Source organism: Chelonoidis abingdonii, chromosome 26 (assembly GCF_003597395.2).
Source record: "Chelonoidis abingdonii isolate Lonesome George chromosome 26, CheloAbing_2.0, whole genome shotgun sequence".
In the NCBI taxonomy this organism is placed as follows: domain Eukaryota; kingdom Metazoa; phylum Chordata; order Testudines; family Testudinidae; genus Chelonoidis; species Chelonoidis abingdonii.
Window position 1 is genome coordinate 14,048,348 of NC_133794.1, and position 24,745 is coordinate 14,073,092.

The 24,745-nt window shown below is 42.1% G+C and overlaps 1 protein-coding gene across 5 annotated transcripts in view; it reads right to left on the reverse strand.

Moving 5' to 3' along the window:
* Positions 1 to 24,745, reverse strand: part of ATF7 (activating transcription factor 7) — a 123,535-nt gene that overhangs the window by 75,525 nt on the left and 23,265 nt on the right. For 3 of the 5 annotated variants that reach the window (XM_032786721.2, XM_032786725.2, XM_075061054.1), the window contains exon 2: positions 8,130 to 8,198. In XM_032786721.2, the coding sequence (XP_032642612.1) occupies positions 8,130 to 8,177 (48 nt within the window). In that variant the 5' untranslated portion in view covers positions 8,178 to 8,198. Of the gene's footprint in view, positions 1 to 8,129; positions 8,199 to 8,833; positions 8,878 to 16,622; positions 16,692 to 24,745 lie in introns of those variants that run through there. The other 2 variants (XM_032786723.2, XM_032786726.2) reach the window with 2 other exon arrangements.

Here is a 24,745-nt window from a genome sequence, read left to right on the forward strand (position 1 = left end):
TGCACTGCTCTCTGTCAATGCTAGAGCACCAGTTCTGGACATGCTCTGCTGACAGAAGGAGCGTTGTGTGAACATGCACATGTAATTATCTCAGTTTTTGACTGTCAGCTTAATTTACGTCACTAAAACCCTGTAGTGCAGACAAAGCCTCAGTCTCCTCTCCACATAAGCCACTCCCCTTGATCAGTGTCTCTATTTTAAACTCCAGTCCTGCTCTGTTACACAGATGCATGGTAATGATTCCACAATTAGGGCTGGGTTATAAATGGGTGTAAATTCCTGTTTTCAATAAAAGTAGGTGGACAACTGGTGTGAAAAGTCACACAGAGTTAGTTCTTATGTCCTTAGAATTTTCTTTGTAATTTCTGTTTGCTTTATCTTCTTAAAATTACCAGCCTACACAAAACCTTGTAGAGAGGTGGACCCTGAGGAGAACTGGTATAATGGGAAACTGTTTAAAAAATAAAAAATAAAAAAAATTCAGGGATATTTTTAATGTTATACAGGTTGAACCTCTCTAGTCCAGAACTCTCTGGTCCAGCAACATCTGTGGTCCACAATGATTTTAGTTAGCTGGAGGTCTGCTTATTGTGGGTGGGGCCAAGTTTCCGCAGTCCGGCAAAGTTTGTTTACAGTCGCCTGTCCTGGCTCTCAGTGTTCTGTGTATTTAGCTTTACTTTACTCCTAAATATGTCATCTAAGAGACCAGCAAGCCATTGAAGTGTTGGTAATGCTGCTAAGCATAAGTGTGTGTCAATATCGATACAGCAAAAGGTGGAACTGTTGTAGAAACTGGAAAAGGGCACAGCGGTACGTTGTTCTGTTTATTCAGCTTGGCAAGGTAAAAATGGAGAGACCCGCTCGCTCCGGGCCGGCTCCAGCTTTTTTGCCACCCCAAGCAGTGAAGCGGGGGGCTGGAGAGATAAAGCCGACTGGCTGCACTTTGGTGGCAGCTCAATTGTGCCGCTCCATTCTTTGACACCAATTCAGCGGCGGGTCCTTTGCTCCCTCTCTTCCTCTTCGGTGGCACTTCAGCGGCAGCTCAAAGAGGAAGCAAGGGACTGAGAGACCCGCCGCCGAAGACCCGGACGTGCCGCCCCTTTCCATTGGCCGCCCCAAGCACCTGCTTCCTTCACTGAAGCCAGCCCTGCGCTCACTACAATACTGTGTTGACCTCCCATGGTTCAGCAAATTCTCTGGTTTGGCACCGGTCAGGTCCTGAGGGTGCCAGACAAGAGGTTCAACCTGTAATTGAATGCTGTTGTGCGCTGCGCACACATGCCTGATTAGCTGATTGGAGCCAGTTGCACAGAAGCCTTATTGATCAGCCCAGGCACATACAACCTTCACCATGAGGAGCATTTCTCTCAGATTTTATTCTATCCACTGCTGCCGATGGATAAGATATTCTCTGACTGCATTCTACTACCACAGGCCTGCTCCCAGACCCCCAGTTAAATACTAAAATAAAAAACACAGAGGAATTAATATACAAAACACTTCATTGTTCAGGGTTGCCACTCACACATACACACTATACCTAACACAAACCCAGAACTGGAAAATTAAGCCATCTACTAGCATTTACCCTCTCTTCCTACATGATGTTGTGTACAGCAGCCCTAACTGCTTCACAATGGAGTTTTTTCCTGTATAGTTCATCTTAAGATTTTCCTACACTGGGAGTTTCCAGCCACTGATGTATCTACACCAGTACAAACCCTAGTGTAGGCAGGCAAAGCCGTTCTTTGCATTAGGGCAGTTCGCCCCCTACTCAGAATTGGGATAAGCTGTGCCGGTGCAGACAGTAGTTTACACTGTCTACAGAGATGGCTTACACCAATGGCTGTCATGGTGGCACATCTGCCAGGGCAGGCAAGGCTTTAGCACTCTACATATTCTATGCCAGTGGAAATTCTGAAGCATGGAAAGGACAACTGGCCACTGGAAAGAAAGAGAGAGTGAGAGAACGAACCTTTTTTCTCTTTACTATCAGAGCTTGTACAACAGGAATAATCTATATTCATTTGTATTATACAGGCGATAAAACACACCTTAGCTTCAGTTCCACATTTAGCCAATCACAGACACCATTTGTTGCCTCGTATATTACAAAGCAATAGAGATTTAAGGGATAATGGTCATAGCGGCAGAGTATACAAAGCAATAAACTGCTTTGGAGGATGGTTAAATGCCAAGCGATGCTGTAGCTTCAATGCCATAAACATTATTTCTATTATATGACAAGATAAGAGGATACAATAAGCCACAAAGAAGAAAAATCATTTTCCTGCCCTCATGAAAGTTCTGGGCTTCTAGTTTCTTGGACTTTCCAGGGACATCACCTCAATGAAACGGGCTTAGAAAGGAATACATTCTTAAATTAAGGGTGGGTTTAAGACCCAAATGATTGTTTGAGGAAATGGCTTGTATAAAAGTGATGTGATGAGATTCTGTAAGTGATGTGTCACTTAAAAATGAAATGTTCCGTTTTTTTGGAGGTGGTAACTGGCCGAAGTCGTCGTCCTTGTAGATTATATTCAACATGATTACATCTCCATTAAAATAGCTCTCTAGTTTAGGCAACTATTATGGATGAAGCATATTAATAATGACCTTCTTTCCATAACAACACTTCATAAAAATCCAAAAAAACTGTGCAACCCTCACAGATAGCATTATAAAGCAGGTGGAAGTAGAGGGAGGTATATTCCATTATCACACACACACCATTTCACACCATCAGTCAATGATTCAATTCCACTTTCAATCTTGAATCTTGGAAGTGCTTTTAAGAGGTAGCTAAGTATTTTTACATAAGGGGAAAACAGGCACAGAAATTAAGTGACTTGCCTCAGGTCACAGTAAATCAGTGGCAGAATTCTGAACAGAATCCATGCCTTCCTCTCAGACCTTTGCCCTAGATGCCTAAGATGCTTAAACCTAGTAAAATCTTACCTTTTATTAGTGAGTCAGTGCTGTATCATTATACATTTTTAGTCAATACCTTTCCACTGTAATGACAACATTAAAGTTTATTGCTAACATTTAGTTCCAAAGGGTGTAGTTAATCACAGAGAGTGTATTTTAAACAGGGTTAGAAGACTATTTTAATAATCATTCGCTACAGCATGACACCTACCCCAACAGGACCTTTTGGATCCGTTTCACATTACATACAACAAAAGCCTTACTCAAGGCACAGTTTTGCATCTACTATAATCAATACAGAGACTAACATGCTTCTTTATTTCCTTCAGAGAGAGAGTTGCAGCCAAGGGGGACACATTCTTGTTTGCCAAAAAGAGGAGTTGTTGAACAATGAGGGAGTGAGTAAGTGGGGGGAGGGGGTGGAGAGAGAGTGTCATCTGTCCTCTTAAAATAAATAAATAAAAAAAACACACACACACACCCCCCACCAGATAAACGACCTTCAGCAGAATCTTTTTTAAAACGTATATGCAGCACATTTAGAACTCAGCTGGGTCACATCAGACTCACTGTTGGGAAGTAATCATGTACAGAATCCAAAAATAGCAGCCATTAAAGACCTAGCAACCAAAACATGTTTATATACCCACTGCAAGCTCACTAGTTTTGATTATATGGTGAGTATAGTAAGATCTTCTAATCTATTTTAGGTATCCACTTCCCCTCACCTTCCCTTATCACAGCATTTTTCTAGTTTCTATACAGAAGCAGTGGAGGGGAAGGGAAAACTAGCAAGAAAGGAAGTAAAGCGAGAGACTGGTCACAACCACATAGGAAAAGAAGAGCCAACTGACAACTCATATAAGGAAGTCATGGACTTCTCCCTTTAGCAAAAATGTGTGTATGACTGGCTTCATAACAGTTGTTCCAAGTCTGCTTTTCAGAGCTATTTGAATTGTTCTGCTTTCTCCTTTTCCCTTGTCTCCTGGGCTCACATACTCTTTAATGCAGTGTTCCAAACAGTGGCTCACTGAAGAGCATAGATGAGTTCTGAATTGCAAATAAAAACCAGGAGGGGTAGGGGTAGGGGTAGGGTGTGTGTGCATGCGCGTGAGAGATAGATAAATAGATAGTTGGTGGTGAATGGTGTCAGCTTATTTGCTATTCCTGAATGGTGGGCAGAGCCCACCTGCAGCTAAGGGCCCACCCTAGGTTGACCAGACATCCCAATATTAGGGGCTGTGTCTTATATATGCAACTATACCGCCCCCAAATGTTCCAATTTTTTATGCTTCCTATCTCGTCACCCTCACAGCCTCAGCTGAGGAATGGGTCACAGAACGAAAGATCAACTGATTCCATGGGACAAAAAAAAAATAATAATAATAAAAAAAAAACAAAACAAAAAAAAAAAACACCACACCACAAACACCAACACAACCTACACACACAACCCAGGAATGGGAGCATGATTCTAAAATTTAAAACAAGGGAAAAGAATGGGACACGTGAACAGAGAACTCCAGGCAGCACCTATAGCCCTGCAAAGAAGTTCAAGGAGTCAGAGGACACTACCCAAAGGAACTCCGACCAGCTATGCAAGATAGTCACATATAGGGACCCCACAGTCACTGAGGCTCCCTCAAGCTTCCCCTCTCTGGTCTGACAGAGAGTGAGTTTTGGACAATGTTCGGGGGGGTGATGAGGCAAACTCATGGCTTTTGGGGATCACAGATGGAGTGTGTACATAGGAAAATTTGTGGGGGTAAAGTGCAGCTGGGGGGTTCTGGAGGAGCCAGAAAAAGAGGCTGTAACCTGGCACACTGCAGGTAAGTGCACCAGGGTCTCTGACAGGTGCCTGATTGACAGCCCTGCAGACTGATATTTAGAAAGTATGCAATGCGGCAAGAAAAGCTTCATCTTCCAATGTCCCTCACCCCTGACCTGAAGGGACAGTCCTCCAGAGCGGAGAGAAGAACCCTCACCTACATTCATCCATCCAATCCTTGGCCTCTGCTGAAACTGGCAATAAAGGGACAATCACGGTCATACTGTGATGGTAACTTCTATAACCTTTCTATTGGGAGCTGGACTGAGACTTATTTCATATAGGATATTGAATTTAGTTATTAGCGTCAATAATTTGAGTTGCAAGTTCTTTGGGGCAGGAATGGTCTCTTTTTCCTTGGAAAAGGACTAGTTAGTGCAACACTGTAAGCAATATCATATTAATAGAATCTTGGACCCATGTTTTCAAACAAAGTTGGGCATCAAAATAAAAAGTAGCCTGATTTTCAAAAGGTGCTTTCCCCCCACAGCTCCCACTGATTACATCAGGAGTTGTAGGCGCTCAGGATCTTTGAAAGGCTGGGCCATTTACCTAGCTGCCTACACAAAGAATTAGGTGTCTATCTTTAGCCAACTACATGTGGGAACAGTGGTCCCAATTCTTAGGCAACTTGGGGACAAATTCACCCATGCAATAAGTGGGTGCAATTATAATGGAAGCCACAGCTGAATTGACCCTCTATATTTGAGCACATGTTTACCTGAAGAAACCCCTGTCAAAGGTCAAGATCTGGTGCCACAAATGGCAGCACATGCCATCAGAATTTGACCAGTGAAAACAGTCTCCCTAAAGGGACGGTCCCCCAGTTTCTACTATAAAAATCAAGTTATTAAAAGCTACCAACCAAGCTTACATACACCTGGGGATGTAGAAGCCTGCTGACCTTGTATTTCCTTGTCTGCATTGAAAAGAAAAGGTTGTCAATGGCAAAATTAACTTCAGCTGACATTCTGCCTCCCTAAATGCATTCAAAGTTGGATATCGACCTCCACATCCGGTCCCAGACTGTCGTCTACGGTTTCTCTGTGTTATTCAATAGCTGCATTCCACTGCAGAGCTGGCTGCATTTTAGTGGTGAATGCTATGCTTAGAGTTTGTAAAAGGCTTTAAAACTTTCAGGGTAAAGTGCACAACTGAAAATGATTAAAGGATTGGAAAACATGCCATACAGTGAAAGAGTCATGAACTTGATCTATTTAGCTTAACACAAAGATGACTTGGTCAGAGTCTAGATGTATCTGCATTGGGAACAGCAAGAATAATGAAGGGCTCTTTAATCTAGCTGAGAAATATATAAACAAGAGTCAATGGCTAGAAGTTGAAATGGACAAGTTTAAACTAGACATAAGGCACACATTTTTAACAACAAGGGTAATTAACTATTGGAACAACTTACAAAAGGCTATGGTAGATTTTTTTACCATTGGAAATTTTTCAATCAAGACTGGATGTCTTTCTAAAAGATATTCTCTAGTTCAAACAGAATTAAATTCAGAGAAGTCCTATGGCTCGTATTATACACAGTCAGACAACATGATCACAGTGGTCCCTTCTAGGCTTATAGTGTATGCATCTGTCTGTCGCGCACGGGCTGTCTACTACGGTGTCTGTACAGGAGTCAGTGCAATGGGGCTACATTCTTGATTGGCCCTTAGGCACTGCTGTAATAATAAAAATAATATTGGTGTAAAGTTAATATTTCAACATTAAGAATCAAGAATTGACAGAATTACACACAAGGAGGAGGAGGATTCTCCTTGAACAATGAAAGAGAAAAAAAAAAAGCAGCCACTCTTATAGATCGTTTGGGTGGGTTTTTAAAAAAATTATTTAAATAAGTTTTAGGTTGCCTCAGTTGCTTATGAATCTGATTTTAGAGTTATATAACTGAAGTCTTCATGTTAGTGCTCAGACACAGCAAGTACAATTTATGACAACTTGCACAATTTCAGGAACAAAAGGAGAGACAAAACAAGCTACAAAATCAAGTCCACATAAGGGCAGGATAAAAAAAAAAAATGCATCTGATTAGACTGACACGATACATGTTCTTAGGCAAAAGAAACTAAAACCCAGCAATTGCATGTTTTTTTTAAAAAGCCAAAAGTACTTGGTTAGTGGATTAGATTTTTCCACTACATAAAGTAGCTGTATCAAATCATCATCATGTTGACTTAAAGCACATGCCTCAAGGGTACAGAATTATCCCTTTTAATGTTCATCATGAAACACCCAAAGAGGCATTATTTTTTTTTTTTTTTAAACATAAATTATGCTGTGGGGATTCATCCAGGGAATTTGTTATGGCTCTTAAGTGTGTCAATCATAATACTTTGGCAACCTATTTCCCTGACGGTGACCATTAGGTAACAAAGTGGATATGAATCACTGAAGATCTGGTTAAAAGCCACAAACCATTTAGGGACATGCCTGTCCTCCTCTTCTGAAATTTTTGTACCGTAACACATAGGCTTTTAATTCGTTAGCCAACAGTAACTGCGGTAAGGAATTTATGTCGGATTTTACCAAGTCCCTTCTGGAATGGCTCAATAGTTCATATGTTTTGGTTTTGAAAGGAAAAGTGAAAGTTGCCTAGATAGTACGGCAACCTGCACTACAAAGGATCACGAGGCATTAATGTTTTAATGAAGGGAAAGCGACACTGTCTGTTCTTAGACGTTTGTTTTGCATTAAGTTAGACTTCAGGGAAGCACTAAGGGGGTGGGGGTGGGATTGTCATGGACATTTACCAGCCCAGGCACAAAAGTCTACTCACCTGTTCTTTATCACATGAAAAGAGGCACTTTACTCACTCATAAAACAAATACACACACTCAACCTAGGCGAGTGAGCAAAAAAAACATTAGCAGGTAACCTACGGAGGAAATTTTTTTGGGGGGGGAAAGCTCAAAATAGAATCTAGCAATTTGGGGTTCACATAGCAGCAAACCATCAACTGTCACATTCTCAGCTGCCTTATGGAATATGCTATCACAGCTAACTCATCCTGACAGAGAAGGAATATCTGTCCTTTGGTTAAATAGCCTTGAATGAACGTGTGTAACGCTATCAGAAAACATTAACTGGAGATCAGCGTGTTTTTTCTAGGCTGTGTGGGTCTTATGAAAGACACCAGCAGAATAACAATATGGCACAAAGCAAGGCAGATTTCATTACTTTGTAGTGCTTGCACTTGCTCATAACTTGGATTTACACACTGCAAATCCTCCGATCTGATTACCTCCAGTGATCATGTAAAATGCTGGCTTTAAACTCTTTGCCTCAGTGATAAAAGTAGACACTTTGATTCACAACAACACATTCACAATAAAGTATATCGTAAAAGTACCTGTCCACAGCCAGGGGCATTGCACACAAACGGCCTGTCGTCTCCCATATTTCATATAGCTGGGCAAAGCTGAGGAGAAAGGAAAGAGGGATGGAAATTGTTAAATAACTTAAAAAATTCAATTATCAGGAGCAGACAATTATATCCCTTTAAAGAGCATAAGACTGCCGATATGAGAAAGAAGGGGGTTTCTGAGCCCCTAGATTACATGTACAGAAGAAGGAATTCATCCAGTCTGAGTTAAATGCTTAATTAACATGACCCAGTAATTTCTGCATTTGCGAAGAGGAAATTTTGTCTAATAGTTAAAAGAGGAGCCATGACAGCTGAGTCTAATGGTCAGGATAAGGGATATGTAGTCAGCACTCCAGGGTTCCATTCCTGATTCTTTCAGTGCCTGGTCTTTCTGCTCTCTCCATCTTAGGGTATGTCTACACTGCAGGTGGGGCATGGGTAGACAGACATGGTAGCTCTGCTCAAATAAGTGCACTGAAAATAGCAGTGTAGCCAGGGATAGCACAGGCTGTCACTCGGGCTAGCCACCTGAGTACAAAACTGCCTGGACCCCCTGGGTATCTCAAGCTGCCTCCCCATGCTAGTGCACATCTGTCTACCCGCACTGGGAAGAACTCTCCCAACTGCAGTGTAAACATACCCTCAGTATCCACCCCAAACCCCCATCTGGAAGTGGCGACTGTACCTACATGTCTCACAGTAGGACTGTAAGAAATAAAACATCTGCAAAAACACTCCTGTATCCTCAGATGGAAGGTACTAGAGAAAAGCAAAGTATTAATCCAACTGTTTGTATACTATTTTAAAAATCAATGAAGAAAATAAAGCATGTGTACACACACACACAGTGTAACGTTCTACAGAAAAACGTGCTACCCAGAAGCAGTTAGATAAATCGAGTCTGCTCTACATACAAGTTATATTTTCAATGGGAGAGAACTAAAATTTGTCATTTAATTAATTAAGGGATTATAGGAGTGGTGCTCCATTTTACAAGGCAATAATCTGGCTCCCTAGTGGGTAAACTACATGGCTGATGGCACGGGTAGTTTATCACAGATTATAGCCAAGGATAACAAAGCACTCTGTCCTATTATGCTACAAGTGAAGCTATTCTTATTAATAAAAAATAAGAGTAAATAAAGTAACCCCCACCACCTCAAATTCTAGAAATAATGGTTCCATCCACCCACTGATATTTTTATAGCTGGATTTTAAAAAGCTATAATAAAGAAAACGTTATCTCTTCAGGGGGTTTACTGTGTGAACGTGTGCTGACTGTTCATGCTGCTTCCAGCCTCTCTCTCCGAGTTACGCTCTTGGCTGTAGAAAGTAGACATGCATCACTGGAGCCAAGAACAGAAATGGAACTAGAATGCAGCCAAAATTAATTCATAAAAAAAATACACCCTTTTTGTTTAGATTTTAAAATTTCTAACCATGTAAAAACACCTCAGTAGCACTGAGAGGGTGGAGAGTGTTATTTTTAGGAACTATATGGAAAGTACTCTAGTGGTGCAACAAAACAAGACGTGGAGGGTATGTGGGAGAAGTTTTCATTTTAATGGTACCTAAAGATGGCTTAGGGGTGTAAAGTAATAGCATATCTGAAAGGAATGATGAGATGTGGAGCTTTTCCCCTCCCTAGAGTGCTTGATCAAATCTGGCCCAGATTGGCGCCGGCTAAAAACTGTTCCCTGTTTAGCAGCCTGTGTGAAGTGAGTGGATTGCAATTCTGCTCTTTCTAAAGGGTATCTACAAAGTCTGCTATCACAATTTGGACTCTGTTTAGATTTATTAAGCAAATGAACTCTAGGCCCTATATAAACATGAGAAAACAATCGGTAAATAGCTTCCAAACAAAAATATAATGGACTAGCAACAAGGGTGCTTCATAATTTGCTCATAGACGAGGATAACCACAAATATTAATCTCCTTCTCCCCACCCCACCCTCACACACACCCCTTCCAGAAAACTCAGGAAGTTAAATGGGTCTTGCAGAGTGCACTGAAGGTTAGTTAACAAGCTCAAAAGATCCTAGAGGAAGCAGATTGGCTTGGGATTTTGTCTGTGGTTGGGGAAGGAGAACAGTTCCAATGGCAATGGTCCCTCACAGAAAAAGCCCTGCTAGCAATCCCTCCCTCAGAAACCACAGGATTGTCAGCTCAGAGGCTTCTGTTGATCAGAAAAACCCCATGGGAGACTCATCTGGGATGCAAACTGTTTAAGACTTTATACATCAACAACATCATCTTAAATTGTACCTGTAAATCAATATAGATCCTGGAGCATCATCATAGCACGAAGCAGGAGTTCTCATGGATCTGAAGATTATGGCCTAGAGAGCTCCTGACAGTGATCTAATCTCAAAATGGCAAAGGCATGGCAGATAACAGCAAGAGGAGTATCTAAAATATGTCAAAAGCCTCAACAAGTACAAATTGGGGAGGGAAAGATATCAGTCTCAGCCACATCTGTCTAAGATTCCAACTCAGACCCCAAATTGTTAACTTGAGAAACCAAAAAGGTGAGTGCACGCCCTCTAATCAAGGGGGCTGATCTCCACCACTTCTTTGAGTTTCTAACCAGAGTCTACAAACATCATCACAATCTTCTCCAGACCAACAATCTTCAGCCAGCTAGCCCTCATTCTAGACCTAATCTCATTCAGGCATTGGGGGGGAGGGGAAAAAAAAAAAAAAATCACTCCTATGCATCAGATGACACCACAAAATAGAGATATAGATGTGGTGTTAACAACAACATATTGAAAGCAGGGTTAGTCCATGCTTCCTCAATAACTAACGTACACGAAGCCTTCAAACAGGAGGAATGACAAGGTCAAATGCCACAGTAATGTGCATGTCTGCACCATGCCCATTCACTTAAAACAACTCTCTGAAATCTAGAAAGAAAAGAGCAAAGCGACCAGGCAAACTCCATTAGCCCCAGCTAAGGGCCAGAACCATCTCCCCAGAACCTTGTGCTAGGCTGTATCAAATGAAGCAGATGGATCTAAAAGAGCCAACATGGTGAATTTATCTTTGATTTCTTCCTTTAGATGGATAATGCAACTGATGCTGTTTCTGTACCATAATCAGATCAGAAATCTAACCTGAGTGAAGGAAAAGTTAAGACTCCCTCCAAATCCTGCTAGAATTGCTTTGTCATCACCTTTCCCAAAAGAAGGTAAAGTTTGAAACAGGATGGTAATTTGGCAGGACTATCAATATCAAGAGATGGTGTACTAAGACAAGACCTAACAATTGCCTATTCAAAGGAAGCTGGTACCCTGTTCTCCCAAAAAGATGTGATGGTATTCACCAAGCACAGTTCCAGTATATCCCCAGCTGGTTTTTACCAACCAAGAAAGTCGTAGGTCCAACATGCAGTCCAAAGACTCTTCAGTACCTCCAGACATTAGGTCAGCAACCATTTCAGTGTGGTCTATGGACTCAAACCAAAACCGTACATCAGGTACTCCAGATTTCTAATCCCTGGTTAGACAATAACTTGTGCCGTCTTTGACAAATTGATTCACATCTTCATGCCTCAGTTTCTCCATTTGTAACCACCCCTTGTTTCACAGAGTGTAACAATTAATGTTTAAACATCACTTTGAAGATGTAAACTGCTATGATTGCAAAGTCTTCAAACTGTTAATCTCAGTACCAAGGATTGTACGCCTAAGGAGACTATGCCCCCCTCTCAGAGAGCCAGGGGTTAGGTACACTGGTGAAGCTGTGTACGAGGGGAGATAGCATTGTCAAGACAGCCATGGGGAGTGAAGTCCTCTCTCAGTCCAGTGGTGAATTTCATCAGCAATTTTAAACAGCAATGGTTTAATAGCTCCAAAACCTGAAGAAAGAGCAATCATGTTGTAATAACAGGAGAATGGCAAAGAATGGATGAAAGCTGGTGTTAGTTATCTTTTAAAGTTTTGCAAAAATCCACCTTAAAAAAAGGTGAAGACGGTTATGAGGTTAAAACTAACAGTTTGGGGTTTTAAATGGAGCTGCACGGTGTACTTAGCTAGGAGGAGAAGTGATTTTATTTTTTCTAATAAAGTCTACTAAATTTGCAGGATAAAAAAAAAAAAGGGCTACTCTAATTTACAAGGCTAAAATCCTCACTTTTCCTTAATTCATGTAATGTCAGACATCTGTCACTTAAACAGCTTACTTCCTCCACCAATATTTAAGATTTTGAGCTTTTTTCTTCATTGTGATATTTACACTTCTAGTTCATAAAGCTGTTAAAAAAAAAAAAAAAAAAAAAAAAAAGGATCAGCAGACACTCTTGTGGCTTTGATAAAACTAATCAAAACTGGAGGGGAACCACCGTATTTCAGGTCCCCCTTCCCCTCTGACACTTCTGACAGTGTAACAAGAGGCTCTGTTTAAAAATTTGAAGACTTGTGCACTATGAGAATTGCAGTTAACCGATCTTGCAAGATATTAGGAGGATATTAATTTTATCCCTCAAAAACTATTAACTGCTCACTCACTAAGAACAATAACCTGCATGTAAATACATGTACAGAGATTTATACCACATTTAGTCAGGATAAATTGCTTCAATAAACACTACTCTTAAGAAAAGGCAGAATAAGCAGATTATTGGATACTGGGACATTTTTATTCCTTTTCCCACAGCCCCAGGACCATATTTTGCTGTTTTGATTATTTTTAGCATGTTTGAAAATCAACTTAAAAGCAAAGAATTAAATTATTAAATCATTCTTTAAAATCCTGTCAGTGCACTTCTGAAGAGCATCTGCCACCTCATGGAAAGTTCTGATTACCCCACCGCTGCCCCCCTCCCCACACACACTGCAGCCCTTGTCCCAAAACTCTTTCCCTTGTGCCCCCACGTCACCTCCAACACACTTTCCCAAACATCCAGGTTCTTCTTGTCACCAGCTGCCTTCAACACCTGTAGTTTCACCGCCCAGCCCTGAAAACTACAACACGTATCCACTGCACTCAACCCCCACACCATGCAGTACAGCACTCATTGCACAGTTCTCCAAACAGGAAGGCTGAGTATGATAACAGGACATACACAAATCTGAGATTGTACCGTCCCCCACCCCACCTCTTTGCCCTGTTTCCCAATAAATCGATTTTTTTTTTCCTTTGAAAACATTTTTATTGCATAAAATAAAAGATACCTTAGCCCAGGAAAGCAAAAGGCACTGCAAGTCAGTGTATCATACGTAGCAAAACACAGATTCCGACTAACATTGGAACCACTGCACTGCACTTCACTCCCATGCAGGTCACCAGATATTACTAGTGGCTTTCATCCTCAAATTGCTCCCTCAAGGCATCCCTAACCCTTGCAGCCTTGTGCTGGGCCCCTCTAACAGCCCTGCTCTCTGGCTGTTCAAATTCAGCCTCCAGGTGTTGAACCTCCGAGTTCCATGCCTGAGTGAATCTTTCACCCTTTCCTTTACAAATGTTATGGAGGATACAGCACACAGATATTACCGCGGGGATGCTGTTATCAGCCAGGTCCAGCTTCCCATACAGAGAGCACCAGCAGCTCTTTAAATGGCCAAGAGCACACTCCACAGTCATTCTGCACCGGCTCAGCCTGTTGTTGAACTGCTCCTTGCTGCTGACAAGGCTCCATGTGTAGGATTTCATGAGCCACGGCATTAAAGGGTAAGCAAGGTCTCTACGGATCACAATGGGCATTCGGGACTTCCCCTATGGTGCTCTTTTGGTCTGTATGGAGAAGTCCCAGCTTGCAGCTTCCCAATAGCTAGGTCTTGCAAAGATGCATGACCTTCCGAGCCAGCCTGTTGTCATCAACCGCCACGGTGGATCCACACCCTAGGAAACCATTACGAGAATAGCCCTTCCAATTTTATTACTCGGAGGCTAGGTGGCGCTGGTGCCCGAGAATTGATGCGTCCCCGCCCCCCAGTTAGGGAAACCCTTTGTGGCAAAGCAGACACCCAATTCATTGCAGTCACGCCAGAGTTCCAGAGTTATGGTTCTTCTGAGCGGACGCCGCAAATTAAGGGTCCAATTTGCATCAAACATATTCCAGAAGTTGTGTGTCGCTGGTTGCTCCCTGGATCAGCCTGCTCTCCCATAATTCGCCACATGGTGCAGTTAGTGCCCGACACTGGAGGTCTTCTTTAGGATAATGTTTGAACATTGTGATGTATGTGTTATGACCTCGCCGTGGGCCGGTGGTGGGAGGAGTAGAGTATTGTTTCCCTAGGCAGGTGAGGCAACCTATGCGTGTGCGAACGCGACACAGCTGATTTTCAGGCCTCCACTGCCTGGGGTCCTATGCAGGTCACCCAGAGTCCAGAGTTATGGTTCTTCTGAGCAGGACGCAATTAATGGTCCTGCAAACTTGCATCAACATAATTCCAATGGTCAACTTCCCCATTCCAAACTGGTTAGCGACCGATCAGTAGCTGTCTCGATTTGCCAGCTTCCAGATGCAATAGCCACCCACTTCTCCACCGGCAGGGCAGCTCTCAATCTCATGTCCTTGCGCCGCAGGGTGGGGGTGAGCTCAACACACAGTCCCATGAAAGTGGCTTTTCTCATCCGAAAGTTCTGCGGCCACTCCTCGTCATCTCAGACTTGCATGATAATGTGATCCCACCACTCGGTGCTTGTTTCCTGAGACCAAAAGCGGCGTTCTACTGTGGTGAGCACGTCTGTGAATGCCACAAGCAATCTCATGTCGTATGCATTACTCAAGTTGATATCATCGTCCGAGTCCTCACTGTCACTTTGGATCTTAAGGAATAAATCAACTGCCAAACATGATCTGCTGGCGAGTCTCATCAGTATATTCCTCAGCAATTCAGGCTCCAATCCCACACACCAAAAGGGAAGATAGAGCTCATAGTACAAAAAAAAAAAGCTGAAAGATGGCGCCAATGGTGGACAGAAGCAGACGGATTGCTGGGATGCGAACTGATGCATCACAGGGAGTGGGACACAACCCAAAATGCTCTGCACCCCCCGCATCCTTCCCACAAGCCACAGCACCAGAATGGGAAGAGGTGCTCGGTGGGATAGCTGCCTACAATGTATCGCTCCCAATGCCGCAAACGTGGCCACACCAGTGTGCTTGCAGCTGTCAGCGTGCACAGACTGCAGTGCTTTCCCTACTGTGCTCTACGAAGACTGGTTTAACTCAAAGCGCTCTACATTTGCGAGTGTAGCCATGCCCTGAGAAAAAGCTTCTGCTTCCAGAGCCTGTATATTTTCTTACTCCCACCCCTCTCACCCTTTAGTAGTATATGAAAACAAGAGCTTTGTTTCGAGTTTTTCTGTTTCTTAAAGGTGTTTATTCCCCCAACTTAATACCATCATCATTTCCAGATCAAGACCAGTGTCACAAAAAAATTTATGACTCCTCCCAAGAGGAGTGTAGACAATAGTATAACACCTCACCCTTCTCTAGCATGATTCATCCAAGAAATTCAAAGTTTGCAAAAATCAATGCTGAATGCTGGACATTTTTTCTGTGAAATATATGGTTCTCCATTCTTAGGGACTGTTTGTTATTTCTGATACCGAGATGAGTGAGGAAAAATCATTTTAAATGGCTTTTGAACATGCCAGAAGGCCAAGTGATCCATTAAATATCAGGTTTACACAAAAGATGCGTGTTTCTGATAATGTTGACCATGAGCCAGGCACTTTCCATACAGAAATAAGGCACCATCCCTACTCCCAGGAACTTACACTTGAGAACTATTCCAAGCTCTGCCACTGATTTGCTCTGTGACCTCGGGCAAGTCACTTCCCACCATGTTTCTCAGTTTCTCCAGCTATAAAGTGGAAATGATGCTTGCCCATCTTTGTAAGCACTTTGAGAATTGTGCATAAGTAGTATTAACGACTTTTTCACATTATATAATAAAGTTAGATTTGGCTCCACAAGGAAGTTTAACAAAGCAAAACCTTCACTAATTTAAACTAATGACTCAGACTCCTTGCACATTAAACCCATTAGAGCAAAAAATAAACACCAAGGAAACTGCATCACAAAGTGCACTCTGCTCATGTATTTGATAGGTGTAAAATGAAAATTCAATATGGCAAGCAATAAAGCAATATATTTGGTGAATAATGAAGGCTTATTAAACGAAGACCTCCCATACATTCATATTACATTTTCAGGAATTTCAGGACAGACAATTGGGGTTTTGGAAGAATTATTAGGTTTGTGGATTAGTAGAGTGAGAATTAGCAAGACTCGTCTATATTTAGATTTTCCAAAAAGTCAGAGAAGGAGCGTAAATGTTTTGGTGCAGTAACATCTATTTTGTCCGTCTGCACACCACTTACCATGCTTTATTACTTAATACACTATAATTCAGTCACGAGGCCCAACCAAAATGTGCTTGCAGAACATCTGACCAAAAGCATTGGGAACTAGAAAAATTCAACCAAATCAAAGTTATCAGATTGAGAATCACAATAGGACATACCTATAACACGACACAGACTTGCTTTGGAACTGGATCACTTTGGAAGCATTTGAGATCCCACACTTGAAAATGTATAGTGGAACAGATAACACAAGAACCTATGAGAGGGCCTTGGAAGGAGGAAAGTCACTCCCGTAAGTGACATTAACAGTTCTAAAGGCTTTGATATAGGTTGACAGGAGCTAAACGATCTCTCATGCTTAGCACTTTTGTAGTAGTTTATATCTTCAAAGCACTTTAAAAGTAGCAACACCCATGTGAGGAATGTGTTCTCCCATTTGAAGGAATATGTCTAAACTAGGATACAAAGGTATATTTAAAAAAATGCTAGCTAAAACATTTTAACTAACATGTTTGAAAACTAGTGTAGACAGGGAAAGCTATATGGTAACATGTTACCTGGCTGCGACAAATCCTAGGGCAGATAAGCCCTTATTGGTGGAGGGGGAAAAAGGTGGAGAGGTTAAGAGTTTTGCCCAAGGAATTAGAATTCTAAAGATCCTGACTCCCGGTCCTGTGCTCAGGTCCCCTCTATTTACAGAGTACAGTATACTGTAATGTACACTTTATCTCCCAGTTCTCATGAACAAGGGAAGAGGTAGGTCTTTTTAAACACAGCTGCAGCTAGCAGTAGCTGGCTCTAGACAATTCTTCTCATTGTTCAACTCTTCTATATTTCAGGGCTGGTCTACACTAACGCTGTAAATCAATCTAAGTTACGCTAGCTCAGTTATTTAAATTACATAACGGAAGTCGACGCAGCTTGGGTCGACTTATGACTAAATCAACACCACTGCATCGACTGCAGCAGTGCTCATTTAGCCAGTAGTGTAGACATGGCCATTGACTGCTACATCAATAAAAAAATTTAGGTGGGGGTTAAGCAAAGTTACATAGGTCTAAGAACAAACTACACAGGTTTTTCAGGTGTCTGCTTTGCCTCCTATGTTGCTTCAGAGGTTGTTGTGTTAATTGTTTTTGCTCCAAAGAAAAGAAATCATAGAATATCAGGGTTGGAATGGACCTCAGGAGGTCATCTAGTCCAACCCCCTGCTCAAAGCAGGACCAATCCCCAACTAAATCATCCCAGCCAGAGCTTTGTCAAGCCTGACCTTACAAAGCCTTGAAGAGGGAGATTCACCACTTCCCTTAGGTAACCCATTCCAGTGCTTTCACCACCCGGCTCGTGAAGAAGTTTCATTATATCCAACCTAAACCTCCCCCACTCAACCTGAGACTCTTACTCCTGTTCTGCATCTGGTTACACTGAGGAGAAGCTCGATCCATCCTCTTTGCGAACCACTTCAGCCGTAATTTGAAACAAGTTATCAAATCCCGCTTCATCTATCACATTACTGACGACTAAACAGCCCATCCACAGCCTCTCCTCATAAGTTCATGTCGAGCTCCAGGCCCCCTAAGTCATTTTGTTCGCTCTTCCGCTGGACTTCTTTCCAATTTTTGCCAGCATCCTTCTTGCGAGGTGGAGGCCCAAAACTGACAGCAGTCACCTCCAGATGAGGCCTCACCAGTTGAATAGAGGGGAATGAGCACGTCCCTCAATCTGCTGGGCAATGCCACTGATCCCTGCAGCCCAAAATGCTGTAGCCTCCTGGCAACAGGGGCACACTGTATTGACTCATAGCCAGCTTCTTGATCCCTGTAAAGACGCGCTAGGTGTTTGCAGATGCTGCCTACCACTTGGTCCCGGCCGCGGCCCCCAGTCCTGCCCCCATAGTCGTAGCAGCTGCATGGGATTCTTCCATCCTAAGTGCATGACACCGCACTTGTCCTTCAGTGAACTCCTCATCAGGATTTTTTGTTCCATACCTCTAATTTGCTAGGTCCTTTGGGGTATCGCATTCCCTACACCTCAACGCGAAGTACTGCCATCCTCGTTAGTGTCATCTGCAACTGCTGAGGGCAGTCCAGCGGTCCTCACGATCATTAATGAGATGTTGAACAAAACAGCCGCCACGGAGCTGACCCTTGGGGCATTCTGTTTTGATACTGGCTGCCAACTAGGAGCTCGAGCCATGATCACTACCGTTGAGCTGACAATCTAGCCAGCTTTCTAATCACCTTATAGTCCATTCATCCAGGCCACACTTCTTTAACTTGCTGACAAGAATACTGTGGGAGACTGTATCAAAAGCTTTGCTGAAGTCAAGGAATAACACGTTCACTGCTTTCCCTCATCCATTCCAGTTATCTCATCATAGAAGGCAATTAGGTTAGTCAGGAATGACTTGCCCTTGGCGAATCCACGCTGTTTCTGATGCACTTGGAAGAAAGGAAAGTGATCAGGACTGTTTCTTTGAGAACCTGCTCCATGATATTTCTAGGGACGGAGGTTAGACTGACTGGCCTGTAGTTCCCCGGATCCTCCTCCTCCCCTTTTTGAAAGATGGGCACTACATGAGCCTTTTTCCAGTCATCCAGGACCTACCCCAATCACAATGAGTTTTCAAAGATAATGTCTGTACTTCTCACAAAGAAGGCAGACAGAAATGGGAAAGTGGGAAAATGGTAGGTTCTGTGAAGGAATGGGGTTAAGTCAGGATGCAAGGGAGCAAGAGGAACAAAGGTTTGGGTGCTCCCTATTCAAGGTCACAGCCTGTCTCCCCACACAGGACCCCCTGCACATAATCCTCTTTCCCTCCTCCAATCCCATGTATATCCCTGGCCTCCCCCAACTCTATCAGTGAATTCCCCTGCCACCCTGCACATCCCTCTCACTTGCAAGTAGTTAGAAGCTGTTTCAACTCAGAACCTGGGGTTCTGAGTTTCCTTGATAGTTGTTTCAGTGGTTTTACAACCATGTTTTCATCTAAAAATAAAAAATAAATAATAATAATAATAGTTCTTTACCATGTTGCTGTGAAACTCTCACACAAAAAATGCATGGAACTGTGAAACTAACTATACACAAACTGTCATATGTGACGTTGAAGTACTTTTGTTCTTGTCTACATTGGCCAAAAATGTGTGTTTTTCAATTAAGTTAGCTTTAATGGATTAAACTCTCCTCCAGTACTTGTGCAGACGGAATTTAACACCTTTAAAAATGTTGTTGCTAGACTCTCCTTAAGCTAGGACACAATTAACCCAAACGATCCTGTCAAACATTGTTTAGACCAATGGTTCTCAACCAGGGGTACGTGTATCCAGAGGTCTTCCAGTGGGTACATCAAATCATCTAGATATTTGCCTAGTTTTACAACAGGTTCCATAAAAAGCACCAGCGAAGTCAATACAAACTTAAATTTTATATAATTACTTGTTTATACTGCTTTATATACACTATACACTGTAAATACAATATTTATTTCTAATTGATTTATTTTATAATTATATGGTAAAAATGAGACAGTAAGCAGTTCTTCAGTAATAGAGTGCTGTGACACTTTGATTTTGTAAGCAAGCAGTTGAAGTGAGGTACACAAGACAAAGATCAGGCTTCTGAAAGAGGTACAGTAGTCTGGAAAGGTTGACAGCAACTTGCCTACACAACTGTTTGGCGTGGTGGGAGGGTTGTTAATTTCAGCTAATTTAATGGAAAAATAAGCATTTTTGCCCATGTAGACATGACTTGATATGTCTCTCATAACAAATGAAAGGCAAAGGTGACAGAGAGGGAGAGGTGTGATATAAAATGACATCCCCCCTTACTATACAAGTTTAGGCCATGTCTACCTTTCAATTATGTTGGTAAAACTTATGTTGCTTGGGGGGTGGGGGACACACCAAAGTGACATACATTTTGTTGGCATAAGTGCTCTTATGCACAACACTATGTCGGCAGGAGAGCGTATCTGGCAGACATAGCTATCACCGCTCATTTAAGTGGTTTCATTATGTTGACAGGAGAACGCTTTCCTGTAGGCATAGAGCAGCTACAGGAGCTATCTTATAGCGGTGAAGCTGTATTGGTATAGCTGTGATGCTGTAAGCTTTTTAGTGTAGACATGGCCTTAAGCACTTCAGTTTGCTGTGTAACTATCATGCTACTAACTTGTGATGAAAATCATATTTGGGAGATTGATGTGAGGAGTCATTTTTGTTTATTTCAATAATCAAAAGTTTAAACAATTATTTTTAAATAAGTTTAATGCCGCAATGATTAGGCCTCAACTGGAGTAGCGTATCCAGTTTTAACTGCCACGTTTCAGGAAAGATGGACAAATTGGAGGAAGTCCAGAGAAGAGCAACAAAAATTATTAAAAGGTCTAGAAAACATGGCATGAGGGAAGATAGAAAAAACTGGGTTTGTTTAGTTGGAAAAGACGGGACATTATAGGTTCAGTACAGTAGACAAGGTTGTTAAGGAGAGAGGAGAAAACTTGTTCTCTTAACCTGCCGAGGAAGGACTAAGAAGCAATGGTAATTGGGCATAAGTGATGATTAGGTTAGGGAATTAAGAAAATACTTGCTGCAGGTGGTTCCAGCACTGAATAAAAATTGGGCCTAGAGAGGGGGCTGTCGAATCTCCATCATTGGAGATTTTTAAGAGCAGGTTGGACAAACATCCTGTCAGGATGTCGAGATAATCTTAGTCCTGCCATGAGTGCAGGAGACTGGACTAGATGACGCTCTTGAGTTCCTTCCAGTCCTACAATTGCATGATTCTATGTCAATAGTGCTAACAGTACCATGAATTTGGACATTAGCACAACTCAGGCTAAGTTTCCCACTTTATTTCAGTCCAGAGACTGAAGTAGTCCGAAATGTGCTCGTTAACAGGCTAGTATCATTAAAAAACAAAAACAAAACATTTATCTTACTCTAAGACAGACCTTAGGGTAAAATGTTAAATAGGGCTTCTAGGAAATTAGATATATAAGAAGCTTATTGACCACAGGAATGAAAGGCCAGTCTGCCACAAGGAAATATTCATCCCCGAAAAACCATCTGGCATCTCAATGAAAACCATTAAGAAGCTGTTCATATGTGGGAACAGTTCTCATATATTATGCTGTATTATTTCTTAATTTTTATTGCAAGTGGGAATAACCTGAGCCTCTCGCGAATATTGGGATCTATCAAGTGCTTTCAATATATAGATAACAAGTTTTACAGATGGGAAAACCAGCAGGGAGTTTAAGCATTTGTCCGCAAGGCTAGCTACATGAGTGAGTCAATGTTTTGTTACACCCCCCCCCCCGCACCATTATAGTCAGTTGCTGTGAGGGGACTATGATTCTAATCTTGGAAAAAGAAAGCTGTCTTCTGTACAACTAGTTCACGCATGTACAATCCCACACTCCAAGCCATGAAGCATTCCTCTGATTCCCCGAAAAACCAGAAAAAGCCCACCAATATGACAAACCTTTCAGAACAAATAAAAGAACCCTAAGCTATAAACTAAACTTCGTTGTTTGTAAACTCTCTATCTGACTTGTCTAATGCGGTAACTCACACCCGACTCAGAACTTCTCTCTGGACCCATAACAACCTGTAGGATTCTCAACCTCAAGGCTTGTGCATTCTGACCATAGCCCTTCCTGGTTGTAAATCAGAATCAATGATCAACGCAAGCACTCTGGAACAACTATCACTGCCCTATTTGCAGGAGTAACTCCTTGTCTCCTTGATAGCAGCGCGAATGCATGATCAACAATGTAGAGAACCCATCCTGGATATCGATGTCTGGCCAACGACTGCCGCAATACAAAGTGATCTCTCGCCGCCTGCATGCCATCACCATCCTCTGACAACCAGAGACTGTGGAGAACGCTATTACTTACCCATCCTGTGCTGAGGGGCCAAATTAATGGTCTTGTAACCTTCAATTTGAATTTATCTCAGTCTTTCTTTGTTAAAGCTCTGGTTGTATTAGTCTCTACCTTCACAACACTCCCTGACAAGGAGTTCCATAAGTTGACTGTGTGCTGTGTAAGAAGCTTCTTTTATTTGTTTTTAAACCTGCTGCCCATTAATTTCATTGGTGGTCGCCCTATGTTCTTATATTATGGGAACAAGTAAATAACTTTTCCTTATTCATTTTCTCCACATCACTCATGATTTTATATACCTCTATCATATCCCCCCATAGTCTCCTCTTTTCCAAGCTAAAAAGTCCTAGCCGCTTTAATCTCTCCTCATATGGGACCTGTTCCAAACCCATTCCAAACATTCCATTCCTGAGCAAGCTCAGAGAAGCTACCCAAAGGCCAACTTCAAGCTCATTTAATTGAAGTCAATATCCTAGAAAATCTGGATTCAGGTCGGGACCTGGAATTTAAACCACCTCAGTGGCCTAACAAATGGTCTCCTGTTAATGGACAGAGGGCAGACATTCATTCTCATCCTCCTGGACCTCTCTGCAGCTCTCAACACTGTCAACCATGAGATAGACAAGACAGCACTGAGAGGTGTGGCAGAGGTCCAGGATAATGCGCTAAAATGGTTTGAGTTCTTCCTGGGGGAAGCATCCAACAAGTGATAATGGGAAACAGCAGTTCCACTACTGGAACCCTCACTTGTGAAGTTCCATAAGAATTAATTCTTTCTCTGGTCTTATTTAACATCTGCATGCAGCCACTAGATGAACTGGTCAGATGACATGGACCACCTGTCACACCAAGAATAGGCACATGACAACTCTACTTATCACATATGACCACTCCATTACCGAGACCAGATAGCTCAGAGTTTGGAGAAGATTGCATCATGGATGAAGAACAGCTAGTTGAAACTGAATCTGAGAAAGACAGAGGTGATGCTGGTGGGGAGATTAAAACATTCTGAAGAGTTTGCAGCCACAATACTGTCTCCTTTCTACTCTCTCTCTCATTTGCCAAGATGGGATGGAGTCTTCTAGCCAGTGATGATCTAGCTTCATTTATTCACACCTTTCTCATCTCTTGGCTAGGCTACAGCGATACAATATACCTGAGCATGAAGTCTTCAGTGCTTTAAGAACTCCATTGGTACAGAATGCTGACGCACATTCTCAGCAACACTGGCTACTGCAAACACATCAACCCTGTCGTCCACTGGCTTCCCATTGAGAATCAAATCAAGTTCCCAAAGAGTATCACCTTAAAAATCAACAAAATGAGGTAAAGTCTATGATATATCCTTATTTTCAGGGTACTCAACGGCCTGGGGTCAGGGTAGTGAAATGATAGCCAACAGCTCCATTGTAGCCCTTTTATTTTAAATTGAATTTAGTAATTTTTTTTATTAGCTACCATGGGTTCAGTTCTTCTTGCTACAGTTTCAAGCTCAGAGAGATTACTACCTCTGGTGCTCTTCTCACATTTGGAGACAGTAGGAACACACAAAGTCCAAGTGTGTGTGTGTGTGTGGTCACTATCCATGTACAATGTCTTATCTGTACTATAAGTTTTATTAAAGCAATAAATAAAGTTGCAATTACCCATGCATACATAAATCTTAAAAATGCATGCAACGACTAAGACCATGTCTATAACATACACTGGCATAGCAGTACAGATACAGCTGCGCCGCATCTGGGGAAGATGCTGTATGCCGATGGGAGAGAACTCTCCCATCGGCATAAAAAAAACCCAACCCACCTCTGCGAGCAGTACAAGCTATGTCGGCAGGAGCAGCTCTCCTGCCGACATAAGCATTCGTGTGCACAGTTCCTATGTCGGTGTAACTTATGTTACTCAGGGGTGGTTTATTCACACCCAAGTGATATAAATTATGCTGACATAGGCTATGTCTATAGTACAACCTAAATCTGTTGACATAATGATAAGGGGATGATAAAATGAACTAACTGGTTATATCTGCGATGGAGACTAGTCAACAAATTTGTTCTCTGACACAAAGAAACTTTCAACATTAAAGATAAAGCTTGAATTTGCAGGAGACAGAGCTTTCTTGGAAGCCAGCTCTAGACTATGGAATGAGTTCTCACAGTAACTAAAGATCATCATAAACCTCACCATCTTCCACTCAATACCAGGCACATCTTTGACCTTGCCTTCTGTAAGGAGGGTGGGTGGGTATTTAAAACATTCCAGAACAGAACATTCAACTGCACATACTTCTCTTCTCCTTTCCACGGCAGGAGAACATTTTAGTCACATTGCTTAATGTACTACTGGAAGGCCCTCAGATACTATGGTGATGAGCAAAGTATAAGA